Source organism: Salmo trutta, chromosome 24 (genome assembly GCF_901001165.1).
Source record: "Salmo trutta chromosome 24, fSalTru1.1, whole genome shotgun sequence".
NCBI lineage: Eukaryota > Metazoa > Chordata > Actinopteri > Salmoniformes > Salmonidae > Salmo > Salmo trutta.
This window is the reverse complement of record NC_042980.1, coordinates 39,859,320-39,884,873: the sequence shown is the minus strand read 5'-3', so window position 1 is coordinate 39,884,873 and position 25,554 is coordinate 39,859,320. Positions and strand designations below refer to the sequence as shown.

At 42.9% G+C, this 25,554-nt stretch overlaps 1 protein-coding gene across 6 annotated transcripts in view; it reads right to left on the bottom strand.

The window, feature by feature from the left end:
* Positions 1-24,872, bottom strand: part of LOC115161300 (probable ubiquitin carboxyl-terminal hydrolase FAF-X) — a 69,281-nt gene extending 44,409 nt beyond the window's left edge. For 2 of the 6 annotated variants that reach the window (XM_029712160.1, XM_029712165.1), the window contains exons 1-15: positions 24,365-24,872; positions 12,665-12,960; positions 8,164-8,315; positions 7,441-7,520; positions 6,992-7,104; positions 5,083-5,319; positions 3,730-3,845; positions 3,104-3,355; positions 2,756-2,894; positions 2,372-2,524; positions 1,936-2,040; positions 1,585-1,683; positions 1,386-1,493; positions 1,081-1,217; positions 381-419 (exon numbers count right to left, since the gene is read on the bottom strand). In XM_029712160.1, the coding sequence (XP_029568020.1) occupies positions 381-419; positions 1,081-1,217; positions 1,386-1,493; positions 1,585-1,683; positions 1,936-2,040; positions 2,372-2,524; positions 2,756-2,894; positions 3,104-3,355; positions 3,730-3,845; positions 5,083-5,319; positions 6,992-7,104; positions 7,441-7,520; positions 8,164-8,315; positions 12,665-12,775 (1,841 nt within the window). In that variant the 5' untranslated portion in view covers positions 12,776-12,960; positions 24,365-24,872. The remainder of the gene's footprint in view (positions 1-380; positions 420-1,080; positions 1,218-1,385; positions 1,494-1,584; positions 1,684-1,935; positions 2,041-2,371; positions 2,525-2,755; positions 2,895-3,103; positions 3,356-3,729; positions 3,846-5,082; positions 5,320-6,991; positions 7,105-7,440; positions 7,521-8,163; positions 8,316-12,664; positions 12,961-24,364) is intronic. The other 4 variants (XM_029712164.1, XM_029712166.1, XM_029712161.1 and 1 more) reach the window with 3 other exon arrangements.
* Positions 24,873-25,554: the final 682 nt, after the last annotated feature.

Here is a 25,554-nt window from a genome sequence, read left to right as displayed (position 1 = left end):
GATTGGAGCTAAGAGGAGCTGGTGCAGAAAGAGACGCTTTTGAGTGCATCTCAAATTACACCCCATTTCCCATGTAGTGGACTACTTTTGCATGCAATTCCCCATACAGTACAGTAATTGACAAGAGACCTTTGTGGCTCTGGTGAAACGTAGTGCACTATGAGGTCATTTGTGGCTCTGGTCAAAGGTAGTGCAGTAGTGTAGGGAATATGGTGTAATTTGAGGTTTACCTTGAGAAAGGTTTGCTAAAGCAGATTTATGAATGAAAATAAACAATACAGATCTGTTGTACCATCTGAGAGAAAGAGTGAATTTAGACATTTAACAATTTCAAAGTTTTATTTTTGCCATAATATCCCCCAAATTAGCTGTCAACTTACCCCACTAAGTTCGTTTGTATGTTAATAGGCATTTTCTTTCTGAAAAACAACAGGCATGTGGTGTGCTACATATTTGCTGCATTTACCAATGCTACTTCAGTCAGTACAACTGCACGTTATTAAAAGCAGCACCTAATTCAACATCTATGCTTACTTTGAGAGATCAGCGTTCAAGAAGCAAGATACAGTACACATTCGCTCATTTTTGGTCTAAGAATTCTCACTGTCTAAGCGTTAGTGAAAACCAGATCAAACTGGATGGCAAGGTCAAATATCAGACTGTTAACAGAAAATGCCTGTTTACAAAAGAGTTGGCATGCTTCAGCCCCTCTGGAAATGTGATTAAAATGCCAGGGACATCTAAGTGTCAGCTATGTGAAAAATTAAGGCCATGCTTTAAAGGCGTAGAGCAAATGTATAACCAAGCATAGCATTCTGAGCACAACCAAAATGAAAGTGGTGTGAATATTTACAATGTTGCAGGTAGAGCTGACAAAATTCCTTATTCTACATTACAAATAAGCATGTCTGCTATCCAGTGTACATTTCTGTCTGTTACCTCGTGTCCTTCTGAATAAGCCTCAATTTGTACTCATTCCGTTTCCATATCTTTGTAAATCACAAGCATGTTCAACAGAGTTTATGAATTATGTCTCCCTCCCAGCCCGTAGTTGAACTCGGACCCTGTCCATCCCCTTACCTGAGATTCTGAGGAGCCTCTCCGAACAGGCTACAGATCTCTCGGATCTGCTTTAGTGCAGGAATCACCCATTTGTCATTGGTGCGCAACTCTTCTATGAAGCGATCGATCCATTGGATCTTCTGCGTGTCTCTATCCTGAAATGAACAGTTACATTAACATCAACAGTATTCAAGGAACACACACAGCCATAAGCCAATTCTTGCTAGCATCCCAACAGACCCCTAAAAACATTGACTGGTTCTCAATACCTCGACCCGTGTGGGAAAGCAGTCGCCTGGCTCTTGACTGGTACCTAGTATTACCTGAGAGCAACTGTAGTCCAGTATCTTGATGTGAGCACTGAGGGCCTGGTCCATGATGTCTACAGGCACGTCATCGCTGTGAGCCAGGTTCCACAACAGGTTCAGCACCTTGTGGTGAGAGGAGTAGAGGAACCTTCAATACTCATATCCAAATGGAGCACAAGAGCTGGAAAAATACATCTCTTTAACCCATGTTCACCTTGTGGGCCATCACTCCATCCTTGTCGTCCTCCGCCAGGCGACGGATCAGTTCCAACAGCTTCTCACGTTGCTTCTTACTGGCATTCGTCCAACTCGCCTGCAGAGCACAAACAAACCACCACAGGGGTTAGGAGAGCAATGTGTGTGTGCTTCCTCGTTGGTAGCAGAAAGTCACCACAAGGATAGTAAAACTAGGAAAATGATCCCTTGTGGGGACATTTCCCAGGTCCATACATTGATAAAGGATATTTTAGGCTTACGGATTATGTTTAGGGTTATGAGTTAAGGAAATACATTTTTGGTACCCTCAAGGATAGTGAAACGTGCTGTGTGTGGAGAGAAGTCTCACCTTGAAGCAGTCAAAGAGGTGGTCGAGCTGCTCAGGAGAGAAGTCCCAGGCCAGCTTGGCCAGAAGGTCGTGTACGTTCTTCACAATGGCCTCATGTTTACCAGCCTGCCAGTGAAACAACGTGTCAACAACAAAAAAATATGGCAGCGATCGCATTGCTGGTTTATCTGTTTTCAGCCTTACATTTCACATAGAGAAAATGCAGGAGCACATAAACTCAATTTGATAGACCGATCCATGCTTAGGTAAGGGCGTTTCAGCAAATCAACCCCAAAGACCTGGAAATGCCCCAGTTAAGACATGAATGATTTAGCATTCTGTTGTAAGAGCTGTTACGGGTCATATTCCCTTCACCTGAACCATGAACAATGTGTGATCATCAATGATTTCTCTTCAAACGCACACACACATGCACTAACAAACGCATGCACGGTACCTGTGCAGCCCAGATGTTGTCCAGGTCCTGCATGGTAAGAGCTTTCTCCTTGATGACGAAGCGCAGTATCTTCTCTAGTTTCTCTACGTACTGAGGCTGGTGAAGGCTGTCCCTCAGCACAATGGACAGGATGTGGTTCTGCTGGATCCACTCCTGACAAACATACAGACATCTTTCAATCTCCACTCAAACACCATCAGTTCTGCCGACTACGCTAACAGAAACCACACTAAGGTATACTCTCTATACTAGATACTTTGTGGCAAAAGCACTTGTGTAGCGTTAAACAAATACATTTGATTAACTTAATTTTGTTTGTGTATATTCATGTTTGCTGACAATTACTAAATACATTTTTTTTTACTTGATTGATGTTTAACTCACCGCCATGCGTTCTGCAGTTAGCCACTCCTCCTCCTCGGGGTTGCCATGCCGATGTGTGTAATAGGACACACTGGAGATTACTTTGTTTACTTCGTTTAGTGCATTCATTTTGCCATTAAAAGAGGAAATTTGCAATAACCTGTGGATGAAAACACAATCACCATCAACAAATAGTTCACATTGGGGCAATTCCTAACTAAAGTCCACGAACATTACTCACATTTTTACATAACTCTCATTGACATCAATACACGATGCGTGCAGGTATCTCAGGTTAGCATTTAGCCAATAGTTACAAAGTGTTTTAAAACAAAACCTTTAGGACAGTTTGGTCTGAAGCAAACTCACCTAAGAATCATTTTTAACCTAAAAATCTCTAAGTTCTTGACGGTCTCCTCCTGCCCAGGCACCTTGGAGGCCAGGTTCTTCAGGGACTTGATGATCATGGACAGGGCATCATTTTTGGCTTCGTTCTTTGCTTCTTTCTTCAGCTCCTCGTCTGTCAGATTCTCCAGGAACTGAGGAACCATCTCGATGACGGGCAGGAAGTACTTCTTCACCGTGTGCAACGTGAGAAACTCGTAACACTGCCCGAAAGGCCTGGAGGACAAAACAGTCACAACACGTCTAGTAGACCATGCTATTCCCATAGCTCTATTGGTTGAAGCATGGTTCTTACAACAGAGTTGTGGGTTTGATTGCTCTATGGGTCACATTAAAGAGTCCACTAAATGACCACATCAATCTAGTCATGAAGACAGACCCCATCACAGCAAGAGCCTGAGGACTTATTTACTGATGACACGGTAGGATGTTACACACTGGTGGTGAATGGTAGGAGTTAGCTCCATATAATGTAGAAAGCACTGGAGAGCTAGTGAAACGTGCTCTTTAGATGTCACCAATTAAAGTGTGTGTGTGTGTGTGTGTGTGTGTGTGTGTGTGTATGTATGTATGTATATGGGCCGACTCACTTGATAAGGGCAGCGATGATCTGGACGTTCAGTGCTTGGCCACTTATGAAGCGATCGTGCAGCGTTTGAAACCCGTTTAACGTGCCGAATTTGTTAATTAAATCCACCAACCAGCCCTGTGAACGAAGAGGGAAAAAAACAAACCACTTGTTAAAAATACATAAAGTAAAAATACTCACCATGCTTCCACTATCCACTCAAGCTGTTTGGCTACACAAAATACATCCCTCTAGTCTCAAAGCGGTTACACAGAAAGGCTTAATTGGAGGGAAAATCAGAGGAAAAAACTGCCACAGACCCATATCAGAGGCTGCAGCAGTGTTTGTATTGGGCAGACTGCCACCTACAGCAAACAGTGTTCACATTGACCACCACCGGCCCACGCTCCATTCATTGCGGTTTTCATAGCAAACTCACTCACTCTCTCCCTAGCATCGCCTAATCTCATTTAAACTCCACAACAGTCCAGACACCTCGAGTACATCCGCTTGTTTTATTTCCATTCCTCTTATTTCCTACCCAGTCCACAGAGTAGTCATCCTTTGTTTCTGTGCACTGGCCCTAAGGCAAGGCAGCAAGGCCAGAGCAAAGAGCGCATTCGTTCCAAGAAAATAAATTGCCAAAGAATAAAAAAAGCCTGTTCTCTGGATTTCTGTTGCTACGGCAATCGTGGAGAGTGAATTAAAAAGATTTAACCATGGAGCATCCATCCAGAGGATATTTAATTTAGACTCAATTCTATAATAAATAAATACAAATCTGACATTTCTCACTGTGCCTATATGAGATTTGGCTGGGAGAGAAAGAGACAGTATAGCCAATATCGCATCAGTCCCAGGACATAGTTTATTAAAACATCCTCTGTGTATCTTTTTGTTGATCCACCTTGATACAAGAATAGCCTCAACAGTAAATAGTGGAATTGGCCTTGAAGATAGAGGGTTATATATTTTGCAAACAGACGATATAGACAAACTGAGTTAACATTTCTTTCCTCGGGAGAGTGTTGAAAAATCAGAGGATAGATTATAGGGTCTTGGGGAAAAGTGGGGTTATTTGGCGATTTTGGAAAAATATCTTTGGGGGGAAAAAAGGGTGGGTTAAGTTTGGGGCCGATGTGTTGCAGTAACACTCCCCGGCAGTCACATAAGACTCCCTGCCGGAGACCAGGGTTCAATCCCTGTGTCCACCGATCCCACCCTTTTTCTCCCACTTGCTTGTCTCCCCGTCTCAATAAAAGTGTCAAATCACGGAAAATATATTTTTAAAAACAGTTTTGGGTCCTAAATAAGGAATACATTGATAAAACAGGTGGTTGACAAGAGTAATAAAAAATTATTTGAGGGGGCCTACCTTGAATTCAGACCCTACCTTTGGAGAGCGAGGGTCAGGGGGGCGGGCGAAGAGCTCGTCGTCTGCCAGCTGCGCCCCGGCGGGCACCGTCTCAGAGGGCCTTGTACCATTGTAGATGTGAAACTTGCAGTGGGGGTTGAAGGCCATGGCCAGCAGCTCCAGCAAGGGGAACCAGTCCTGAGAGAGCTTGGCCACACACAGCTCCACCAGCCGGTGGGTGTTGTTGATGATACACCTCTGTGGATGGAGAGAGAGCGAGATCGGTGTAAGCAATAGAGTGACGGCTCCACATAGCCTCACTGAGGGCTTAGGTGGAGCTTCCTCCATATTGAAGCTGCTACAGAGCTATCCTGTTTCTTCACAACACATTCCCAAGTCTGCGGTAGCAATGTATCAACTCAAAAGAGGCCATCATATTTGCAGGGAAGCGAGTGGCCAGGAACTATGTCTATTGCAAGGTTTTCCAAAGGAAAACATGGCACCGGACAACTTGACCGGGAAGTTTTAAATTTACCGGTCATTTGAGAAACAAGTTTTGGTTTATTTCATAACCATCATGTACAAGATCTGTAAATGTTTTCATTGTATTTTTTTGGAGTGCTCCATGTGAGCAATGAGCATGTGTCTGGTTTCGCTTTCCTGATAATCGGGGCAGCAAGTAGCCTAGTGGTTAGAGCGTTGGACTAGTAACAGAAAGGTTGCAAGATTAAATCCCTGAGCTGACAAGGTGAAAATCTGTCGTTCTGCCTCTGAACAAGGCAGTTAACCCACTGTTCCTAGGCAGTCATTGAAAATAAGAATTTGTTCTTAACTGACTTGCCTAGTTAAATAAAGGTAAAATAATGTTGAGTGAGCACGTGCGCCTGAGCATGCATAGAAGTAACTGGCCTGCTGTGCGGAAAATGTACGAAAGTGTTTTTTTTTTTTACATCCATTACGAATGATAATAATAACACTATAGTTTCTCAAAGTAAGCTATTTGAAAAATCTTTCCAACAATCTCCCCCTCGATAATCACACTCCTCGGTGTGAAAGAGTTTATAAGCCAACTGCTGCATTGACCTAAAGGCTATGAGTTCTATGCACTAATTTCTTTACCCGCCAATGAATCACGGTGTATCAATGTGTCCATAAGGCAGAGGCTGGTGATCTCCCATTTTTATCATTTTAATTCAGATTTTTATGATTAATCATGTGACAATGACTTTGAAATGAAATTGTTCCACGAAAATCGTCATATAAAAAAAATCTGAATTGGCACGCAGAACAGTAGAAATGGTAGGATAAATTGTAAGGGGGCACAGCAGTCAGCTGAGCCTGGGGCTAGAGGTAGGCCTGGGCTGTCAAGAGCGGGTGACTCACGCTCCACTGAGAAAGGCTATTCAGTATCAACGTCAGAGTTAAAGAACAGAACAGCCAAACCCAAGCCCCTTCCTCCGATGAAAAGAGCATTGATCACCACTGGCATTCTCCCGGTTCATTCTCCCTTCTTTCCTTCAGCACAGGGGCCCAGATAGCAAACTGAATTTAGACTGATGCAGAGGAATATAAGACACCTGCTGAGCTTTCAATAGAGGACAGAAATTGTCGATCAGATCTCAACAGCAGGGTGCTTCTTGTGACATCACTCCCCTTACCAAGGCCCTGTTTGAATACTTCTTCAGAAATGCAGCCTTCCTTCCTTGAGTTAATCACACAATTAAGATAATTGGATTGGTGAAAACAGGAGTTACACTGGATAGGTTTCACCAATCCAATTGTGTCAAATGAGTGATTAGCCTAAGGAAGGGACTGGAAGGAGGATTTTCAAAGTAGTGGAAAGAGGGCCCACGACTCCTTGAAAAACGGTGGCCATTGCTTTTGAGAGCACTATCCTGATGAAATGAAATGGAATAAAATAAAGACTTACATGTATCTCGAACTTCCACCCGCTGACGGCCTCGTCTGTGAGGATCTTGGTGAAAGAGATGGTCAGGCCGTCCCTGAAAAACCTCTGGCACGCCTCACACTTCACATCAAGTTCTAAACAGACAGAAAACAGACAATAATTAAGTGCATGGAGATATTGTGCTACCACAGATCCTTTTTATTTCAAGTGCTACAGGTCAAATATCAATCTAAAGAGAAACTATGCGGAGGCGGACATTTTAATGGGACGTTGACAAAGTGCAATTACACTAAAAGAGAGTTGACCATCAAGCTAGTCTAAACTCCATACACAGTGGTTGAAATGCACTGCTGTCAATGCGATTTCAGATGTGTACATAGCCAAGGACAGGCTTTCTATACCATCTTGATTGCCTAATGTTCAAGACATGGAGTAGTAATTTGAGAAATAGAATGAGCCAATATTCTTACCCTTTTTACTAAGCTCTATAGCAGCTTCTAGAAGAACCTCCAACTCTCCCTTTGGCAGAACTGGAACCACCCAGCGGGGTCTGGAAACACAAAACATCCACATGAATACAGAGAAACACATTCCTCCTCACAACCACACACACAGTGTATTGCCGCTTTCCATGTTATCTGTAGCTTGTGAGGTGTGGAAACCCTGTTTGTTGCTTTACTGGATTTTGTTTTGTTGCTTTTTGTCCTGTTGCTCTGTGTCTGCGTGCAACGTGGTGCTTGTCCTATGTTGCTCTGTGTCTGCGTGCAACGTGGTGCTTGTCCTATGTTGCTCTGTGTCAGCGTGCAACGTCGTGCTTGTCCTATGTTGCTCTGTGTCTGCGTGCAACGTGGTGCTTGTCCTATGTTGCTCTGTGTCTGCGTGCAACGTGGTGCTTGTCCAATGTTGCCGTCTGTCTGCGTGCAATGTGTTGCTTGTCCTATGTTGCCGTCTGTCTGCGTGTTACGTGTTGCTTGTCCTATGTTGCTCTGCATGTGCTCACTGCTCATTGTTTGTCTGTATTGTTATTGCAATTGTTTTTAATAACTTGCCCAGGGACTGTGGTTGAAAATTAGCCGACTGGATAAAACCATCACTTTACTTAAACGTTGATTGTTTCACTGTCCCTATAAAAATAAATAGAATACATACACCTGTCGTCCAGTTTGGCCGTGTGTGTAAGTGTGTGGGTGTACCTGTTGATCATGTCATCCAGCTTGGCCAGGTCTGTGTGAGGGAAGGCTGGCTCCTCCACCTCCTCCTCCAGCTGTGGGGGTCCATCCCCCTGACCCTGCTCATCCGCGGGGCTCACTGGAGAGTTCTCATTGGACGAGTTAGGGGACGACGTCTGAAACACACAGAAAATAGGGAAGAAATGCACAAAAAAATTAAACAATCAATACCCCGCCTGCTAGCCAACCCATGAGAAAATACAACCAACGTCACGCAGACATTGGATTGGGCGTTACAGTATTTTACTATATATACACACACACACACACACACACACACACACGTATTGATGAACGGACCGGTTTGAGTTTTTACTTAACCTTCTATAACGGTATTTCAATGTTTGGTTTGATAAATGCGATACGCAACTCTGGCACGTGTTATATTTTAATCCGTTTGCTACTTGCAAGTCGCCTCTCCCTCACCCGCATGCCGCTTCCCACACAAAGCCTTGCCCCCTCACACTCAAGGAGAGTTGTTGCTTGACCATGGAGTCACCAGCACTTCATGTTCACTCTGCGTGGTCAGACGCAACAATATGCTGGTGACACGGATACTGCTTCAAAGCTTCCTATAATCACACTATTAGTTTGCAGACTGTAATATACACAAACAGCTAGTTTGTCTTTTCTTAGCATGTCGTAGCTTAAAATAAATCCTGTTAGCAGCTAATGCTAATCGCTAGTTAGCTAGCTGTTAGTATGTATGAGCAGCAGTGGTAGCGGCAGCATCAAGTGTGGTGTGTGTGTGTGTGTGTGTGTGTGTGTGTGTGTGTGTGTGTGTGAGTAGCAGAGCTGCAGAACTTGGGAAATGTGGGGGTGTGTAGAGAAGGCTCCTTCTGCTTGGATGACCTACATAGCCAGCTTGCCTCTCACGTCTGGGTACGACTCATCTCTAACACCCTCTCGGTCTATATCATTCAGGAGCTTGTGTTCATTGTATCCTCCCTCCCAGTCTCCCTCTCCCGTTCCGCTTAGGTGTGAGCACTGACTGTGGTGTAGTGTTTCCCACAGACACACACACACGCTTTGTCACCCACCCCCCACCCCTCCCGCAGGTTAACTCAACTACATGAGTCTCTGTGCTGCTTCAGTGACACTGTGGGCCACTGATGCAGTAACAGTGTCACACACCAACACTCAGGTCTAAACAAAACATCAATACAGCATTCGTCAAACACTCCACGTATCCTGTGTTATGCTTTCAGAGAGGCTAAAACAGGTTGGATTCATATTTGGAGTTACTGTTCGATGATTCAGGAGAGCTTTATGCCCCACGAGGAGGGAGTTAGTTTCATACTATCTGCTTTAGCAGAAAAATGAGCACAGGATGAGGGGGAATGAAAGAGAGGAGATGACAGGACTCCAGACTGTGACCATTTATTAAAACGTCCTATTATTGGGGTGGACAAAATCATGAATTTGTTCAACAGTATTAAATTATCCTCATGATTCCTGTAATAAAAAGTGTCTGCCCTGCCACTGTGATTGTACAACATTTCAAAATGAACCTGCAGGGGGGAATAAAACTACTTCGGAAGCAACTAGCTGTCCATATTAAAAGAGAGGATGGTCTCAGCTTCCTGTAGGTATAATTTTATTTCTCAATGATCATTATTGAGCTCCAAGCACACTGTTTTACAATCAAGATATCTGATATAGCTTTGAAATACGGAGCTCGCAAAATTCTGCATCGGCTATCGCAACTGCACTAGGCGTAATAGCAAAGTTTTTTTGGGGGACATTACATTTACTGTTAGACTAATGCATGGCTACTAGCAGGAGGTATTATATTTAGCAGTGGTGTAAAGTACTTCAGTAAAAACACTTGAAAGAACTACTGAAGTTTCACTACATTCCTAAAGAAAATAATGTACTTTTTACCTGTTGTCCGGACCTCTGCTGCCAAACATACCCTCGTAAAACTGACCATCCTACCGATCCTTGACTTCAGCAATGTCATTTACAAAATAGCCTCCAACACTCTACTCAACAAATTGGATGCAGTCTATCACAGTGCCATCCATTTTGTCACCAAAGCCCCATATACTACCCACCACTGCGACCTGTACGCTCTAGTTGGCTGGCCCTCGCTTCACTCTCGTCGCCAAACCCACTGGCTCCAGGTCATCTACAAATCTCTGCTAGGTAAAGCCCCGCCTTATCTCAGCTCACTGGTCACCATAGCAGCACCCACTCGTAGCAAGCGCTCCAGCAGGTATATCTCACTGGTCACCCCCAAAGCCAATTCATCCTTTGGCCGCCTTTCCTTCCAGTTCTCTGCTGCCAATGACTGGAAGGAACTGCAAAAATCAATGAAGCTGGAGACTCATATCTCCCTCACTAGCTTTAAGCACCAGCTGTCAGAGCAGCTCACAGATGACTGCACCATCTGTAAACAGCCCATCCTACTACCTCATCCCCACACTCTATTTATTTATCTTGCTCCTTTGCACCCCAGTATCTCTACTTGCACATTCATCTTCTGCACATCTACCATTCCAGTGTTTAATTGCTATATTGTAATTACTTCGCCACCATGGCCTATTTATTGCCTTAACTCACCTCATTTGCACTCACTGTATAGACTTATTTTGTTATACTGTATTATTGACTGTATGTTTGCTTATTCCATGTGTAACTCTGTTGTATGTGTCGAACATCTATACTTTTAGAATTTTACTCAAGTACAATTTTACTGGGTGACTTTCACTTAAGTCATTTTCTATTCTTTCCAATACAGCCTTATTCTAAAATAGATTAAATAAGAAAATACTCAGCAATCTGCACACAACACCCCATAATCACAAAGCAATAACAAGTTAAGAAATGTTTGCAAATGTATAAAAATCAAAGTACAGAAATACCTTATTTACATAAGTATTCAGACACTTTGCTATTTCTACAACTTGATTGAAGTCCACCTTTTGGTAAATTCAACTGATTGGACATGATTTGGAAGGCACACACCTGTCTATATAACAGTCCCACAGTTGACAGTGCATGTCAGAGCAAAAACCAAGCCATGAGGTCTAAGGAATTGTCCGCAGAGCTCCAAGACAGGATTGTGTCGAGGCACAGATCAGGGGAAGGGCAAAAAAAAAATTCTGCAGCATTGAAGGTCCCCAAGAACACAGCGGCCTCCATCATTCTTAAATGGAAGACGTTTGGAACCACCAAGACTCTTCCTAGATCTGGCCGCCCGGCCAAACTGAGCAATCGGGGGAGAAGGGCCTTGGTCAGGGAGGTGACCAAGAACCCGATGGTCACTCTGACAGAGCTCCAGAGTTCCTCTGTGGAGATGGGCGAACCTTGCAGAAGATCAACCATCTCTGCAGCACTCCACCAAATCAGGCCTTTATGGTAGAGTGGCCAGACGGAAGCCACTCCTCAGTAAAAGGCACATGACAGCCCACTTGCAATTTGCCAAAAGGCACCTAAAGGACTCTCAGACCATGAAAAACAAGGTTCTCTGGTCTGATGAATACAAGACTGAACTCTTTTGCCTAAATGCTAAGCATCACGTCTGGATGAAACCTGGCACCATCCCTACGGTGAAGCACGGTGCCCATCCAAGCTGACAGACGAGCTTGAGGATCTGCAGAGAATAATGGAAGAAACTCCCTAAATACAGGTGTGCCAAGCTTGTAGCGTCATACCCAAGAAGACTCGAGGCTGTAATTGCTGCCAAAGATGCTTCAACAAAGTACTGAGTAAAGGGTCTGAATACTTATGTAAATGTGATCTGTTTTTTTATTTAATAAATATGCAAACATTTCTAAAAATCTGTTTTTGCTTTGTTATTGTGTTGAAGGAAAAAAAATCTATTTTAGAATAAGGGGTCTGACTACTTTCCGACGGCACCAGTTTTTGCTTTGTTATTATGAGGTATTGTGTGTAGATTGATGTGGGACAAAACGATTTAATCAATTTTAGATTAAGGCTGTAACGTAACAAAATGTGGAAAAAGTCAAGGGGTCTGAATAGACCGTATGGAAATCCTGGAGCCCTATTTTGACAGTAAAATATAACAAAAATAGCCTAATTGTCACCCCAAAATGCATGACAACAACTGGTTTAGGTTGCATATAAAAGTATTTTGAATCATGCATTCCAGCTTGGATATGTTAGATGTAACAACGGATTTATCGAATACCATCTCGGTAGTCTATTACACTTCTTAATAAAGCATTGTGAATGACTTCATAAGATGACTCAAATTTATTATACTGTGTGACCTTGAGAAATACAAATATTGGGTTTGCCACCAAATCATGGGCTGGTTCCACCAACTGAATAAGTTAGTGGCACCAGTGCCACCATGAGAAAATGTTATTCTGGAGCCCTGGATGAGGAAAGAGAGAGAGACAGAAAAAGGAAAGAGGACTAGAAGAGAGAACATGGTGAACAGATGGTGTTGAGGTGAAGGACAGAGATGAGAGGATGGGACAGACAGTTTCCTGACCTGGTTCTGTGGCAGTGGGGGCTGGCTCGGACTCTGGGCATCGGGTGCCTGGCCCTGGCCCGACTGGCTGTCGTTGCCCCCCACCGGAGAGCCACGCGTGGTGGCTGTCATGCTCGCCACGGGGCAGATCTTGGCAATCTTGGCCTCTTAGGCAGCACTGACCACGAGGGAAATCACAGGAGGTGCCTCAGCAACCTCAGAGGCAGAGCAGAGGGAGGAGAGCAGCGGCCGCGGCACGAGAGAGAGGGATAGAACCACCTGGAGATCTGGACGGGCCGCTGAGACCATTGCATAACCTGGAGAAGAGAGGACAGGGTTAGGGTGTATCATTGGGTTAGTTTCATAGACAATAAAAATACGGCATGGTGGTCTCACTCACAAAAACTAATGGACGCGATAGGAAAGATTAACATGGATCACGTCTACGTTTTGTGTTATATACGGTATGTTTCTTTTTTATAGTCATCACGCGTTATCAAATAAGTTGTTTGGTGGTGTCAGTGATCACCTGTCAGGTGAGCCTGGCTCGGTGTTTGGCTTGGGAAAAACAATAAAGAAGACAGTGTACACTGAAATATGACTAAGGCATGTGCATGATATAACATTGCAAGGGTAAAGATAAGTCTTGAATTCTTAAACACTGTCAGTCAAGACACTTTGGGACATATCACAATGATAAGGAACAATCTTTCATATTTTCCCCCAGACACTTGCTTGCGTTCCGTGAGTGCAGTTAGAAAACAGTATTGTAGAGGCAATGTGCAGAAGTAAGATTGATAGGCATTACAGGCATGACGTAATAAGGAACAACGGTATACAGAGGAACCGGTTAGACCAACACCATCTCTGGCAGGCTGCTGCCGAGTCCGGGTGTTTTATTTCCCATCACATCAGCTGAGAGCTTGGCATGTGCTGGTTATCAGCATGACCATCAGTGAAACACGATAACACCTGGCTGCAAACTCAGCACTTATTGGCACCACTTACGAGACGTCATAGCAAAAACATACAGGCCTAATTTTCTAGCATTTTGGGCCGGTGTAGTCTTGTATAACATCCAGCCATAGCTAGCCATGCAGGCATTGGAATTAAACAAATGTTTGGTTGTTATTAAGTCTGTGGTAAGAGGTGAAAAGACATTTACTACGATGATACTGCTACTAACAACGTACAGCAATAAGTGGAAAAATATAGAAAGATAACAATCCTCAACAGATGGAAAGAACCTCATATTCAGCAGTGAGGCTGCCAACGAGCACTTTCCAAGGGCTGTAGTACAGAGAGAGTAGGCAGCAACGTCTCCAGTTAAAACAGCATGACATTGACACCATGGGCCTGACTCTGGAGAGGAAGAGGCCAAGACGACCTCAGAGACTGCTAGTATGGCAAGGATACAATGAATGCTAGTAGTGGAAATGCCAGGGTTGGGGTCAATCCCATTACAATTCAAAAAGTGAACTAAACTCCAATTAAAATTTTAAAAATTCCTAATAGAAACATTGTCTCACATCAGATGGCGTCACTCTTCCTGGACACTTGTCCCTCAACCAATCTGTCTTGCAGGAAATGGAACTCATATTTAAATTTGAATAGTGAGCATACGCCACTGAAAAAATGTAAACCCAGTTCCTATTTTTTTGTATATAACTGCGCTCTCGTATGAGTCCATGAAATATGAATACTAACTACCTAATTATTGCAAATGTTGTGACAGTGATTTAATAGTTTGCAATTGTGGGAAAATAAAAAGAAACTGGTGGCTATCTCCTGCACAAATTCTGTGCAAGGATGTTGGTCGCCAGGCAGTGCAGTGACTTGATCAGCTGTGTAGCTAACATTCATTATTGTAGCTAGCTAGTGAACTAGTTACCTAGCTCTTCCTTCACTGACATAAAAAGCTTGCTTAGCCGGTTTAAATGACCCTAAAGTTGTAGACATGCAGCCCCACAATTAAGAGGAACCAACAGTTATCAGAAATCAGTTTAAGTTTGCATTTTTCGCCGCAATCATATCGTTGGGTCAGCTGAGCTCAGCAGCTGACTCGGGAGGCAACTGCAATGACCTAACTGCAATGACAAGAACAGCATGAAAACTCATAATGTTAGCATTAGCACAACTAGCTACAGTAGCTTGCTAGCTAGCTTTTGTTGGAAGATTCAACATTGTGTGTGGAGCACTAAGTAGGTAGATGGTTGGTTAGCAGCATTGTTTTAGTCAAAGATGTCAGTCAGACCCAAAAAAATCTTGGTTGACTGAAATGCATCTGTTCTTTCGACCAATCGATTGTTCAAAATTTAAGCATCTATTTTTCATATATAGACACACTATGTGTTTTAATAAAATCAACTATGTGCTTTGAGCTTGTCTGATGCTTTAAGTTTACAGTTTGATGAAATAAGACAATGACTCAAGAGGGCGCCAGAAATCTAGATAACCAGAAGAAAATAACCTTAACCTAACCATTCTCCCGCTCCTGCTGGCTTTCGCAGATTCTGCCATTACTCTCCTGAAGTTGCCAGTAATAGGCTACACGAGGAATCGGCAACCTTTCATGTGGAATGCCAATTTATCTTACCATTTCTACTGATCTGCGTGCCAGTTATGGTTTTCAAATGCACATTTTCTTGGAACAGCTTCATTTAATTTATAATGTTTTCATATCTGAAAATCATTGTCATGTGGTTAATCAAAATTCTACCCAAATCTAAATGAAAATGATCAACCTAAAAACAAGCTTCTATTGCCAACTATGTAAAAATAGCCTACATAAAGTTAACAAATAAAAACATTACAGCCTGCAGGTATAAAATATCCTGATAAAAAAAATATCCTATCCAATCACATTAGCTACACAATTTTGCAACAAACTTGAAACATTGTATCAACTATTAACTTGGGTCCAGCCCAAAACTTGCAGACAGACACAGCTGTAGGGTATTTGCGCAAGGGATAAGCAGCAGTGCTGGACTTGGCAGGAGCTCACCGGAGCGGAGTACCGGCATCTCATATTTCAACTGCTTGAGCTCCTGTTCCTCCTATAGAATATTTGCTTGAAAGTATTGTGGATCTCCTGCACCTAAATATAAACAGTACCAGCACCCAAAATGAGTACCGGAACCTATTTCAGTCCAAGTCAAGCACTGATAAGAAGTAATCAGGTAGGCCTGTTCTATGATGTTTCCATTGGATCAGAACATGACATTTTTCTCTTTCATGCTGAGAGGTTATCGAAAGGGAGAGCCCTGGAAATATGTTTCAAATACATTGAGGAACTGATGTCATTCTCAATGGATGTATAAACAGACTTTGTTTGCTTGATGTTTGAGGTGAAGAGAACATTACTCTGAGAAGCTCCACAGGTCATTAGTGGTTGTGTGTTAAGCCAATCAGAAATACTATCAGGTCCCCAAATGGGCACATTTGTATGCCTACATTTTCCTCGCAGGCCAGGTAGCCTATAAGAATAAATCAAATCAAATTTGATTGGTCACATACACATGGTTAGCAGATGTTAATGCGAGTGTAGCGAAATGCTTGTGCTTCTAGTTCCAACAGTGCAGTAATATCTAACAAGTAATCTAACAAATTCACAACGACTACAGAATATGTACATATAAAGATATGGATGCGCGATGTGCGTGCAGCATAGGCAAGATGCAATAGCTGGTACAAAATAGTATATACACTTGAGATTAATAATGTTTACATATCCTACATTACTCAAGTGGCATTGTTTAAAGTGACCAGTGATCCCTTCATTAAATCCATTTATTACAAGTGGCCAGTGAGTCTGTTGGCAGCAGCCACTCTATGTTAGTGATGGCTGTTTAACAGTCTGATGGCCTTGTTTTCAGTCCCTCGGTCCCAGCTTTGATGCACCTGTACTGACCTCGCCTTCTGGATGGTAGCGGGGTGAACAGGCAGAGGCTCAGGTGGTTGTTGTCCTTGATAATCTTTTTGGCCTTTCTGTGACATCGGGTGCTGTAGGTGTCCTGGAGGGCAGGTAGTTTGCCCACAGAGATGTGCGTTGTGCAGACCTCACTACCCTCTGGAGAGCCTTGCGGTTGTGGGCGGTGCAGTTGCAGTACCAAGCGGTAATACAGCCTGACAGGATGCTCTCGATTGGGCATCTGTAAAAGTTTGAGGGTTTCAGGTGACAAGCCAAATTTCTTCAGCCTCCTGAGGTGCTGTTGCGCCTTCATTACCACACTGTCTGTGTGGGTGGACCATTTCAGTTTGTTATTGCTGTGTACGCCAAGGAACTTGAAGCTTTCCACTTTCTTTACTGCTGTCCCGTCGATGTGGATAGGGGGGTGCTCCCTCAGCTGTTTCCTAAAGTCCACAATCATCTCCTTGTTTTGTTGACGTTGAGTGAGAGGTTATTTTCCTGACACCACACTGAGTGCCCTCACCTCTGCCATGTAGGCTGTCGTTGTTGGTAATCAAGCCTACCACTGTAGTGTCGTCTGCAAACTTGATGATTGAGTTGGAAGCGTGCATGGCCATGCAGTCATGGGTGAACAGGGAGTACCGGAGGGCTGAGAACGCACCCTTGTGGGGAGTGGAGATGTTGTTTCCTACCTTCACCACCTGGGGGAAGCCCGTCAGAAAGTCCAGGACCCAGTTGCACAGGGCAGGGTCGAGACCCAGGGTCTCAAGCTTATTGATGTGCTTGGAGGTTACTATGGTGTTGAATGCTGAGCTGTAGTCAATGAACAGCATTCTTACATAGGTATTCCTCTTGTCCAGATGGGATAGGGCAGTGTGCAGTGCATCGTCTGTGGACCTATTGAAGCGGTAAGCAAATTGAAGTGGGTCTAGGGTATCAGGTAGGGTGGAGGTGATATGATCCTTGACTAGTCTTTCAAAGCACTTCATGATGACATTAGTGAGTGCTACGGGGCGATAGTCATTTAGTTCAGTTACCTTAGCTTTCTTAGGAACAGGAACAATGGTGGCCATCTTGAAGCATGTGGGGACAGCCGACTGGGATAGGGATTGATTGAATATGACTACTTCTATGTGTGCGCGTCCTTACTCAACATTGAAAAGGAGTGGTCCAAACAAAAGACAATGACTACATTTTATTGACAACTCGTAAATGGAATTAAATAAACCAAAACAACTTGCTTCTCACAAGTGTAGCAAAAGTTGTGCACTCTGGAAACAATGTGTCCACTCCGACAATGAAAACACGAAGACTGGAATAAGATTGAATGCATCAAAAGAAATCACCTTAACCAAAGTAACAAACATTGTAGATGAGAAACTATAGGAATTAACAGTAAATGTACTACTGGTGATATACAGCGCATTCGGAAAGTATACAGTATCAGTCAAAAGTTTAGACACCTACTCATTCAAGGGTTTCTTTAATTTTACAATTTTCTACATGGCAGAATAATAGTGAAGACATTACAACAATGAAATAACACATATGGAATCATGTAGTAAGCAAAAAAAAGTTATACAAATCAAAAAATATTTTATATTTGAGAATCTTCAAACGAGTCACCCTTTCCTTGATGACAGCTTTACACACTTGGCACTCTCTCAACCAGATTCACCTGGAATGCTTTTCCAACAGTCTTGAAGGAGTTCCCACATATGCTGAGCGCTTGTTGGATGCTTTTCCTTCACTCTGCAGTCCAACTCAACCCAAACCCTCTCAATTGGGTTGATTGTGGAGGCCAGGCCATCTGATGCAGCACTCCATCCCTCTTATTCTTGGCCAAATAGCCCTTACACAGCCTGGAGGTGTGTTGAGTCATTGACCTGTTGAAAAACAAATCATAGTCCCACTAAGCGCAAACCACATGAGATGGCGTATCGCTGCAAAACACTGTGGTAGCCATGCTGGTTAAGTGTGCCTTGAATTCTAAATAAATCCCAGACTGTGTCACCAACAAAGCACCCCAACACCATCACACCTCCTCCTCCATCCCTCACGGTGGGAACAACACATGCGGAGATCATCCATTCACCTACTCTGCGTGTCACAAAGACACAGAGGTGAATTTGGACTCATCAGACCAAAGGCAGGATTTCCACCGGTCTAATGTCCATTGCTTGTGTTTCTTGGCCCAAGCAAGTCTCTTCTTATTGGTCTTTTAATAGTGGTTTCTTTGCAGCAATTCGACCATGAAGGCCTGATTCACAGAGTCTCCTCTGAATAGTTGATGTTGAGATGTGTCTGTTACTTGAACTCTGTGTAGCATTTATTTGGGCTGCAATCTGAGGTGCAGTTAACTCTAATGAACTTACCTCTGCTGCAAAGGATAACTCTGGGTCTTCCTTTCCTGTGGCGGTCCTCGTGAGAGCCAGTTTCATCAGAGCGCTTGATGGTTTTTGCAACTGCACTTCAAGAAACTTTCAAAGTTCTTGAAATATTCCGTATTGACTGACCTTCATGTCTTAAAGTAATGATGGACTGTCGTTTCGCTTTGCTTATTTGAGCTGTTCTTTGAGCTGCCATAATATGGACTTGGTCTTTTACCAAATAGGGCTATCTTCTGTATACCACCCCTAACTTGACACAACACAGCTGACTGGCTCAAATGCATTGAGGAAAAAAATTCCACAAATTAACTTAAGGCACACCTGTTAATTGGAATGCATTCCAGGTGACTACCTCATGAAGCTGGTTGAGAGAATGCCATGAGTGTGCAAAGCTGTCAAAGGGTGGCTACTTTGAAGAATCTCAAATATAAAATAAATTGATTTGTTTAACACTTTTTGGTTACTACATGATTCCATGTGTGTTATTTCATAGTTTTGATGGCTTCACTATTATTCTACAATTTCGAAAATAGTAAAAATAAAGAAAAACCCTGGAATGAATAGGTGTGTCCAAACTTTTGACTGGTACTGTATATGTAAACGCTTGACTAAAACAATCTCGGTCAACCAACAGCCTGACGACCAAACAATTGACCAGTCAACTAATTGGTGTCAGCCCAAAAGTTTTTGCTAGCTTTCATGCCCACCTTCAAATTCAAAAATACTGCTCATTGAAGCACAATAATCCTTAGCTAGATGTGAAATACGGCAAGTAATACTTCATCAAAAAAGCATCAACATAGATTTTTTGTTTTCGCTTAGATTAATCTGACAGTTTTGAGGCAGTAATGGGGTTTAGCAATATTTGTTAATGTTAGACACACTGAGGTATAGGTTAGACCTTATACATCAGTGGGTTAGACAGCACATTATAGCCAAACTACTTTTGAACTATTCCATACCGTCAGTGCTGACTTTGACGTAAGACAGTGTCATTGAAAAGCATGGAAGAGAATTGGAACGTTAGTGTACTTCCTGAATTGACTGGAATTTAAATGAAATTGACCCCAACCCTGCTAAATGCACATGAATTAATTGTAGTCCCTAATAATTTTTTTTATACACAAACAAGCAAAAGAACTCAAGATGAACAGTTGTGGTTCAAGTCTAGCTAAATGACTGCCATGGAGTGTTACTTAAACAGGCTCATTCTGACAGTATAATGATCATCATAACCGGCATGCCTGCCAGCATGAAAAACAATTAATAGCCAAGTGGATCATTGGCCTGCGTTTCAGTGCTGTAATGACACTAACGTCAGGGCTCTGTTGATGGGTTCTCTCAACAGTGCCCTCCGCTTGGAAGAATCACTGATCTAGGGATCAACCCCTTACAGTGGCCAAAAGCCACAAGACGGAAACTCTTAGTGGCCAAAAGCCACAAGACGGAAACTCTTAGGGTTAAGGATGGAAATCATCTGGGAAGGATGGGATTCATGTAAGACTACCGCACTCAGGTAATCCCCTGCACAATCCCATAGCATTGGCCATCAAGATATATCTCAAACTTTTTAGATTGAGCAATAACAAGCAAAACAAAGCAAAACGAAACAATCGTTCAGTGACGAATCCCCAATCTAATATTCATCCAATTGAGATCAGAAGGAAAACCAAAATAATAGGCCTAAGCACGTGACGCTGATATCATGAAAACTGTTAGGTAAGATTGGGAGCAGACGATGGATATCCAACGATGGAAATGTGACATACTGTACTTGCTGCTCGCTTTTCCTACTACCATAAGCCCCTGACCAGATGGAAACTTGACAGTTATTCTACAAACCACATATGCTGGAATAGGAAATTAATCATACACCATTTAGAGTTCAGTCTTATTCTTGACATGTACAGAGGTGGTGGAGGCACACAGTGTTTTAGGATTTGAACTCTGAACAGCATAAAGCAAAGACAACAACTCTCAGTTTCAGACAAGAGAGGGGATTTCCTGAAGTAACCATGGGATCAGTTGGCCAGGAAGCAGGAGATATATTTCTCATCCCTTTTCGCTTTCACTCTCCTTTACGATTCTGTTCCAGAACAACACAGAATGTCTAGATGAAATACAAATGTATGCTTTTTTCCACCTCTCAGTCTTTGGGAAAACTGCTCAACCACTTCCCGATTTAAAATAAACTTCCTTGAAAAAAAAAAGCCAAAATCAGCAGCATCTTTCTTATCAAAATATATAGTTTCAATATCTAGCCTACAGAAACGCAAAGCCTCAACTTCATTAAAGTCTAGGAGAAAGTCATCACCATAAATTCTATTCTCCCTCCAGCTCGAAGGTACAATCTGGCTTATAACCACACCATGCACACTGAGCTTGTATGTCCCAACAAAGGCCAACCGCAGTTCCAGAGGACACAAAGGCCATAAGGATGAGTATTATTAACTCTCTTTGTCCTCTCCACCCAGCTGAAAGCCTGGGCAGCGTTCAGTCTGGTGTAACCGATGTGAAATGGCTAGCTAGTTAGCGGGGTGGCACTAATAGCGTTTCAATCGGTGATGTCACTCGCTTTTGTGGAGCGATGGGTAACGATGCTTCGAGGGTGGCTGTTGTCGATGTGTGCAGAGGGTCCCTGGTTCGAGCCCAGGTAGGGGCGAGGAGAGGGACGGAAGCTAGACTGTTACACTGGCACAACACCACAATAGAAATATATTGAGTAGAATAGATATACATTCCTCTCTCTGACATGACGAGTAGAGAATTATGTCTGATGATATATTCATGGCATTTCTATCTGCAAAGTTCAGTATGTTGCATCCTCCTGAACACATATGTGGCTGCAATCAGTTGGCTGCAGGGAGGACACCAGTCTTGCCTGGCAGAGAGACAATATGACTGGAAATCCAATCCACCCCAGTTCGGAACAAGAGGGTTTGATCATGTATTCCCTACACATTATATTTCCTTCATAGGCCTTGATGTATTCGGTGACATATTTAAATGGTTGGGTCTGGACTGACCGTGACTAAGTTTGTGATGTCATTAAAGAAACCACCGCAGCTGTGCTGGTCTGGTAAAGCTGGAGAGCTCTGTGTGTGCTTGCGTCCGTGCGAGTTCTCTGATCAACACCTGGCTGCTTTACTCTTTGACGTTAGGTAGCTATAATGAGAAACTTGTTAAAAAAAAAGAAAAAAGATTGAGAACAGCTTTATCATTCCAGAGAGGACATTGGTAACATGATAATTCAACTCAAAACTAAACCCAGATTCAAGCCCTGCAAAACACAATCTGATCAAACAGTGATTAGGCGCAACCCTAAAAGCCATTAAAAGTGATTCTGCTGATATGTCATCTTCGGGAGATGCCTGGGTGTGGTAGTAGTAGGTCTACATTTTTTTAAGGATTCTAAATAATCTGTAGCACTGTGTTGACATTTGTATCCATCTGCTAGAGGTCAATTCAGTAACGAAACAAATTGAGTGAAGTTTTGAGGTACTAAAACTGAGACATTTCCTGTCCTTAGCATGTGGCCACTGGCGTCAGAAACATGCCATTAAAATGCTTCTACTGCAGGACATTCCCTAGAGAGCCCAGCTCAAAACCACACTATTGAGTAGGCTACAGTTGGATCCCCATAAGTGATGAATACATTTAGCCACTGCTAATTAAGCAACAGCATATTGCACAAAGAAAACACCAGTCAGTCAGGGATCATTCCTTCTAAATCAGTAACTGCGAATTGAAAATGATACCATACCGAATGGCATTGTGAAACAAGGGAGGTCATCCTCTGTTCAACATCCTTCTGTCTCTAACTGGATGACTAGCTAATAACACATAAATACTGTTGCTGCCTGTCGGGCTAGCTAGCTCTTTAAACATCACTTGCTGGCTATGTCATGTGAAATGGGCCTTGAATTACAGCTGTATCCCGAATGACAGGGGCCACTAGACAGTAAGGGCCAAACCTGAGAGTTCAGCCCTAAATCACTCAGAAATAAGCTATGTCCATGACGACATTGGAGGTGACATTATATACATTTATGCCATTGATCTAGCTGATTAGCCATTTATATTTCTTCCGTCATTCTGATAAGATCACTATGAAAACAGTCACTGACTAACGTTAGTTAGCATTTTGCAAGGATGTTGTTGGCAAGTAAGTTAATTGACAGGCAATAGATTACGCATTCGTTTACAAGTTATGAAAAATAAATTATATATCATATTACAGTTGACCAAACAGGTCCATGATTCTGTAGCTACATCATCTTTGCTAGCTACTTAAAATACATCCAACACGGGTGTATCTGTCAACTTAGCTAGATAGCTAGCTACAGTACTTCGCTAACGTAACATTGGGTTGGTTGGCTGTGTGATCTGCTTGCATTCATCATCAAGGAAATTAAGATCGTATTCCAAAATCAGAAATGTCATATCATTACACTTCGAAATATCAAGACAATAAAATTTTGTAAAAACAGCTAGGTTGCTAAATTGGAAGCTAGCTAGCTAACAACAACCGTATTAAGTCTGATATCGCAGTGCGATCCGTCACTTGAAGGCCTAGTTTCCAAGCGCAGTTTTCCAGGCCTTTGCCTGGCCAGCAACTGTAACCGTTGATACAAATTCATTAGGGTAGTTGTAGAAGGTAGCTGGATATCTGGCAAGATTTAGACACATACTACGAATTCATCGTTTTGAAATATTTGCATTTCAGCAGACAATGCGCTAACGTTCGCTAGTTAGCTGTAGTTAAGGAGCAGGCCGCGCAACCACGTCCATAGTCAGATATTTTATTGTGGTGCTAGCTAACCTTACAGCTCCTCTAGCCAACATTGACAAGTTAGCTAGTTAGACGTATCTACAGTTGTCACGGCGCGACATTTCTGGATTTAACCCCTATTAAAACAACTCAGACATCTGGTTCAGGGGTGGAGAACCGCCTGTCATTACGTTAACTAGCTAAAGAGCTCGACAGCTGATTTAAACGTCAACTAGTTAGCTGATATCTACCCGGCTTTCAATAACGTTAATGTTAACGAGTTAGCTAACTGTTAGCTTAGCTAGCCAACTCCACATTGACTTGCTCCCCCCTGTCAGTGGGTGAGTCAGACAGCAACTTGGTAAACTTCACTAACGTACAGTAGCTAAACTACGTTAGCTAGCGTTAGCTTCCTTATCTATTCTGGCAGAACTAATAACATTACTTAGACAGCCAGCTAGCTAACATTCCCAATCCAAGTTAAATTATTTAATAATTAACGACGCGAATCACCGTATTTCAGTCCAAGACATTTCGAACAAAATAAATAACGTTAGAGCTAGCTAACGTTACCAAGTCAGCTGCCATTACCTGCATCCACCAGCTGATGTTAACAGTGCAAGCTAACGTTAGTTGCTATAACCACTTACCAGGAATTTGATAGGACTTCTCCTCTATTCAGGAGCTACTCCAGCCTTGACGAGTGTGTCGTTGTTTATTACATAAATGTGCCCTATATCTTGCTATTTCATTTGAAGCTCAACTGTCAGTTAGAATAATCTGGTTCCTTGTTTTTTTTTTTTTGTCAGCTCTTGGGTGTTTTTCCTGCGTCACCAGCGCGCTAGCAGCCCCCCCAAGTCTATCTAGAGACTAGCGGATCTCTTGTCAGTTCGGTCCTAGCCAGTCAGTCACAACTTGCCGCTAGTGACCTGCTTCAATATGGCGGAAGCGCAGTCCTGAACAACGTGAAAACAGATGCCAAACGGCTTACCGAACTCTAAATGTCAACATTAGTTAACGAGCCAACTAGCTATTCTGTGGAGAACAACTTCGCAAATGGAACCTGTGCTGAATGGTAACAAAAATCAATACCAATGTAGAATAGATGGTTGACTCCAACCCCGATATTGGATTCGCTTATCCAGGATTTTCTTCAACTCCCATATTCATTGCTTGCCGAATCAAAATGGGTTTTTGTAGGACTACATATCGCCTCCTGCTGTCATGGATCTGTTGAGTCTGTCAGTCAGATATTCTATAACAAACATTTATCAGTGTGCAATAGATACATATGATCTATCATAAATGGTGTATTATTGGGCGCCTAAGACAGGGCATATTTCAGTTGGCCAAGGAGAAAAACCAAAGTTCTGTTCAAATACCAGTAGGACTGCACATCCCTTCCTCCAAAATGAGATCCCTTCTAGGGGTAGGCGGGTCCCCTTTGCCCTTCCCTAGAGAGGTTGCCCTTCCCAACACTTCTCTGTAGAACTGTGAGGAGGGTGCTGGTCTGTCAACTGATAGACATATGAGGAGGGGTCAGGTTACTAATCTTAGTCTCTCTGGGAACATAGAAAAAGATTAAACAGAATACTCAAAGGCTTAAAGTCCAGTGTCATTTGGTTAAGATCAGAGACCTGCACAGTACCAGGGGAGTGGATATGAATGAATGAACTATGAACTACTGTTGGGAGACTGCAGAGAGAGAGAGAGAGAGAGAGAGAGAGAGAAAGGACGCTCAACTGCTGACTCACTGGACAGCCATAGTCCAGCGGCTAAAGTGGGATTAACCCCTGCACACACATTTCCCCTCTACAGTTGTGTGTGTGTGTGTGTGTGT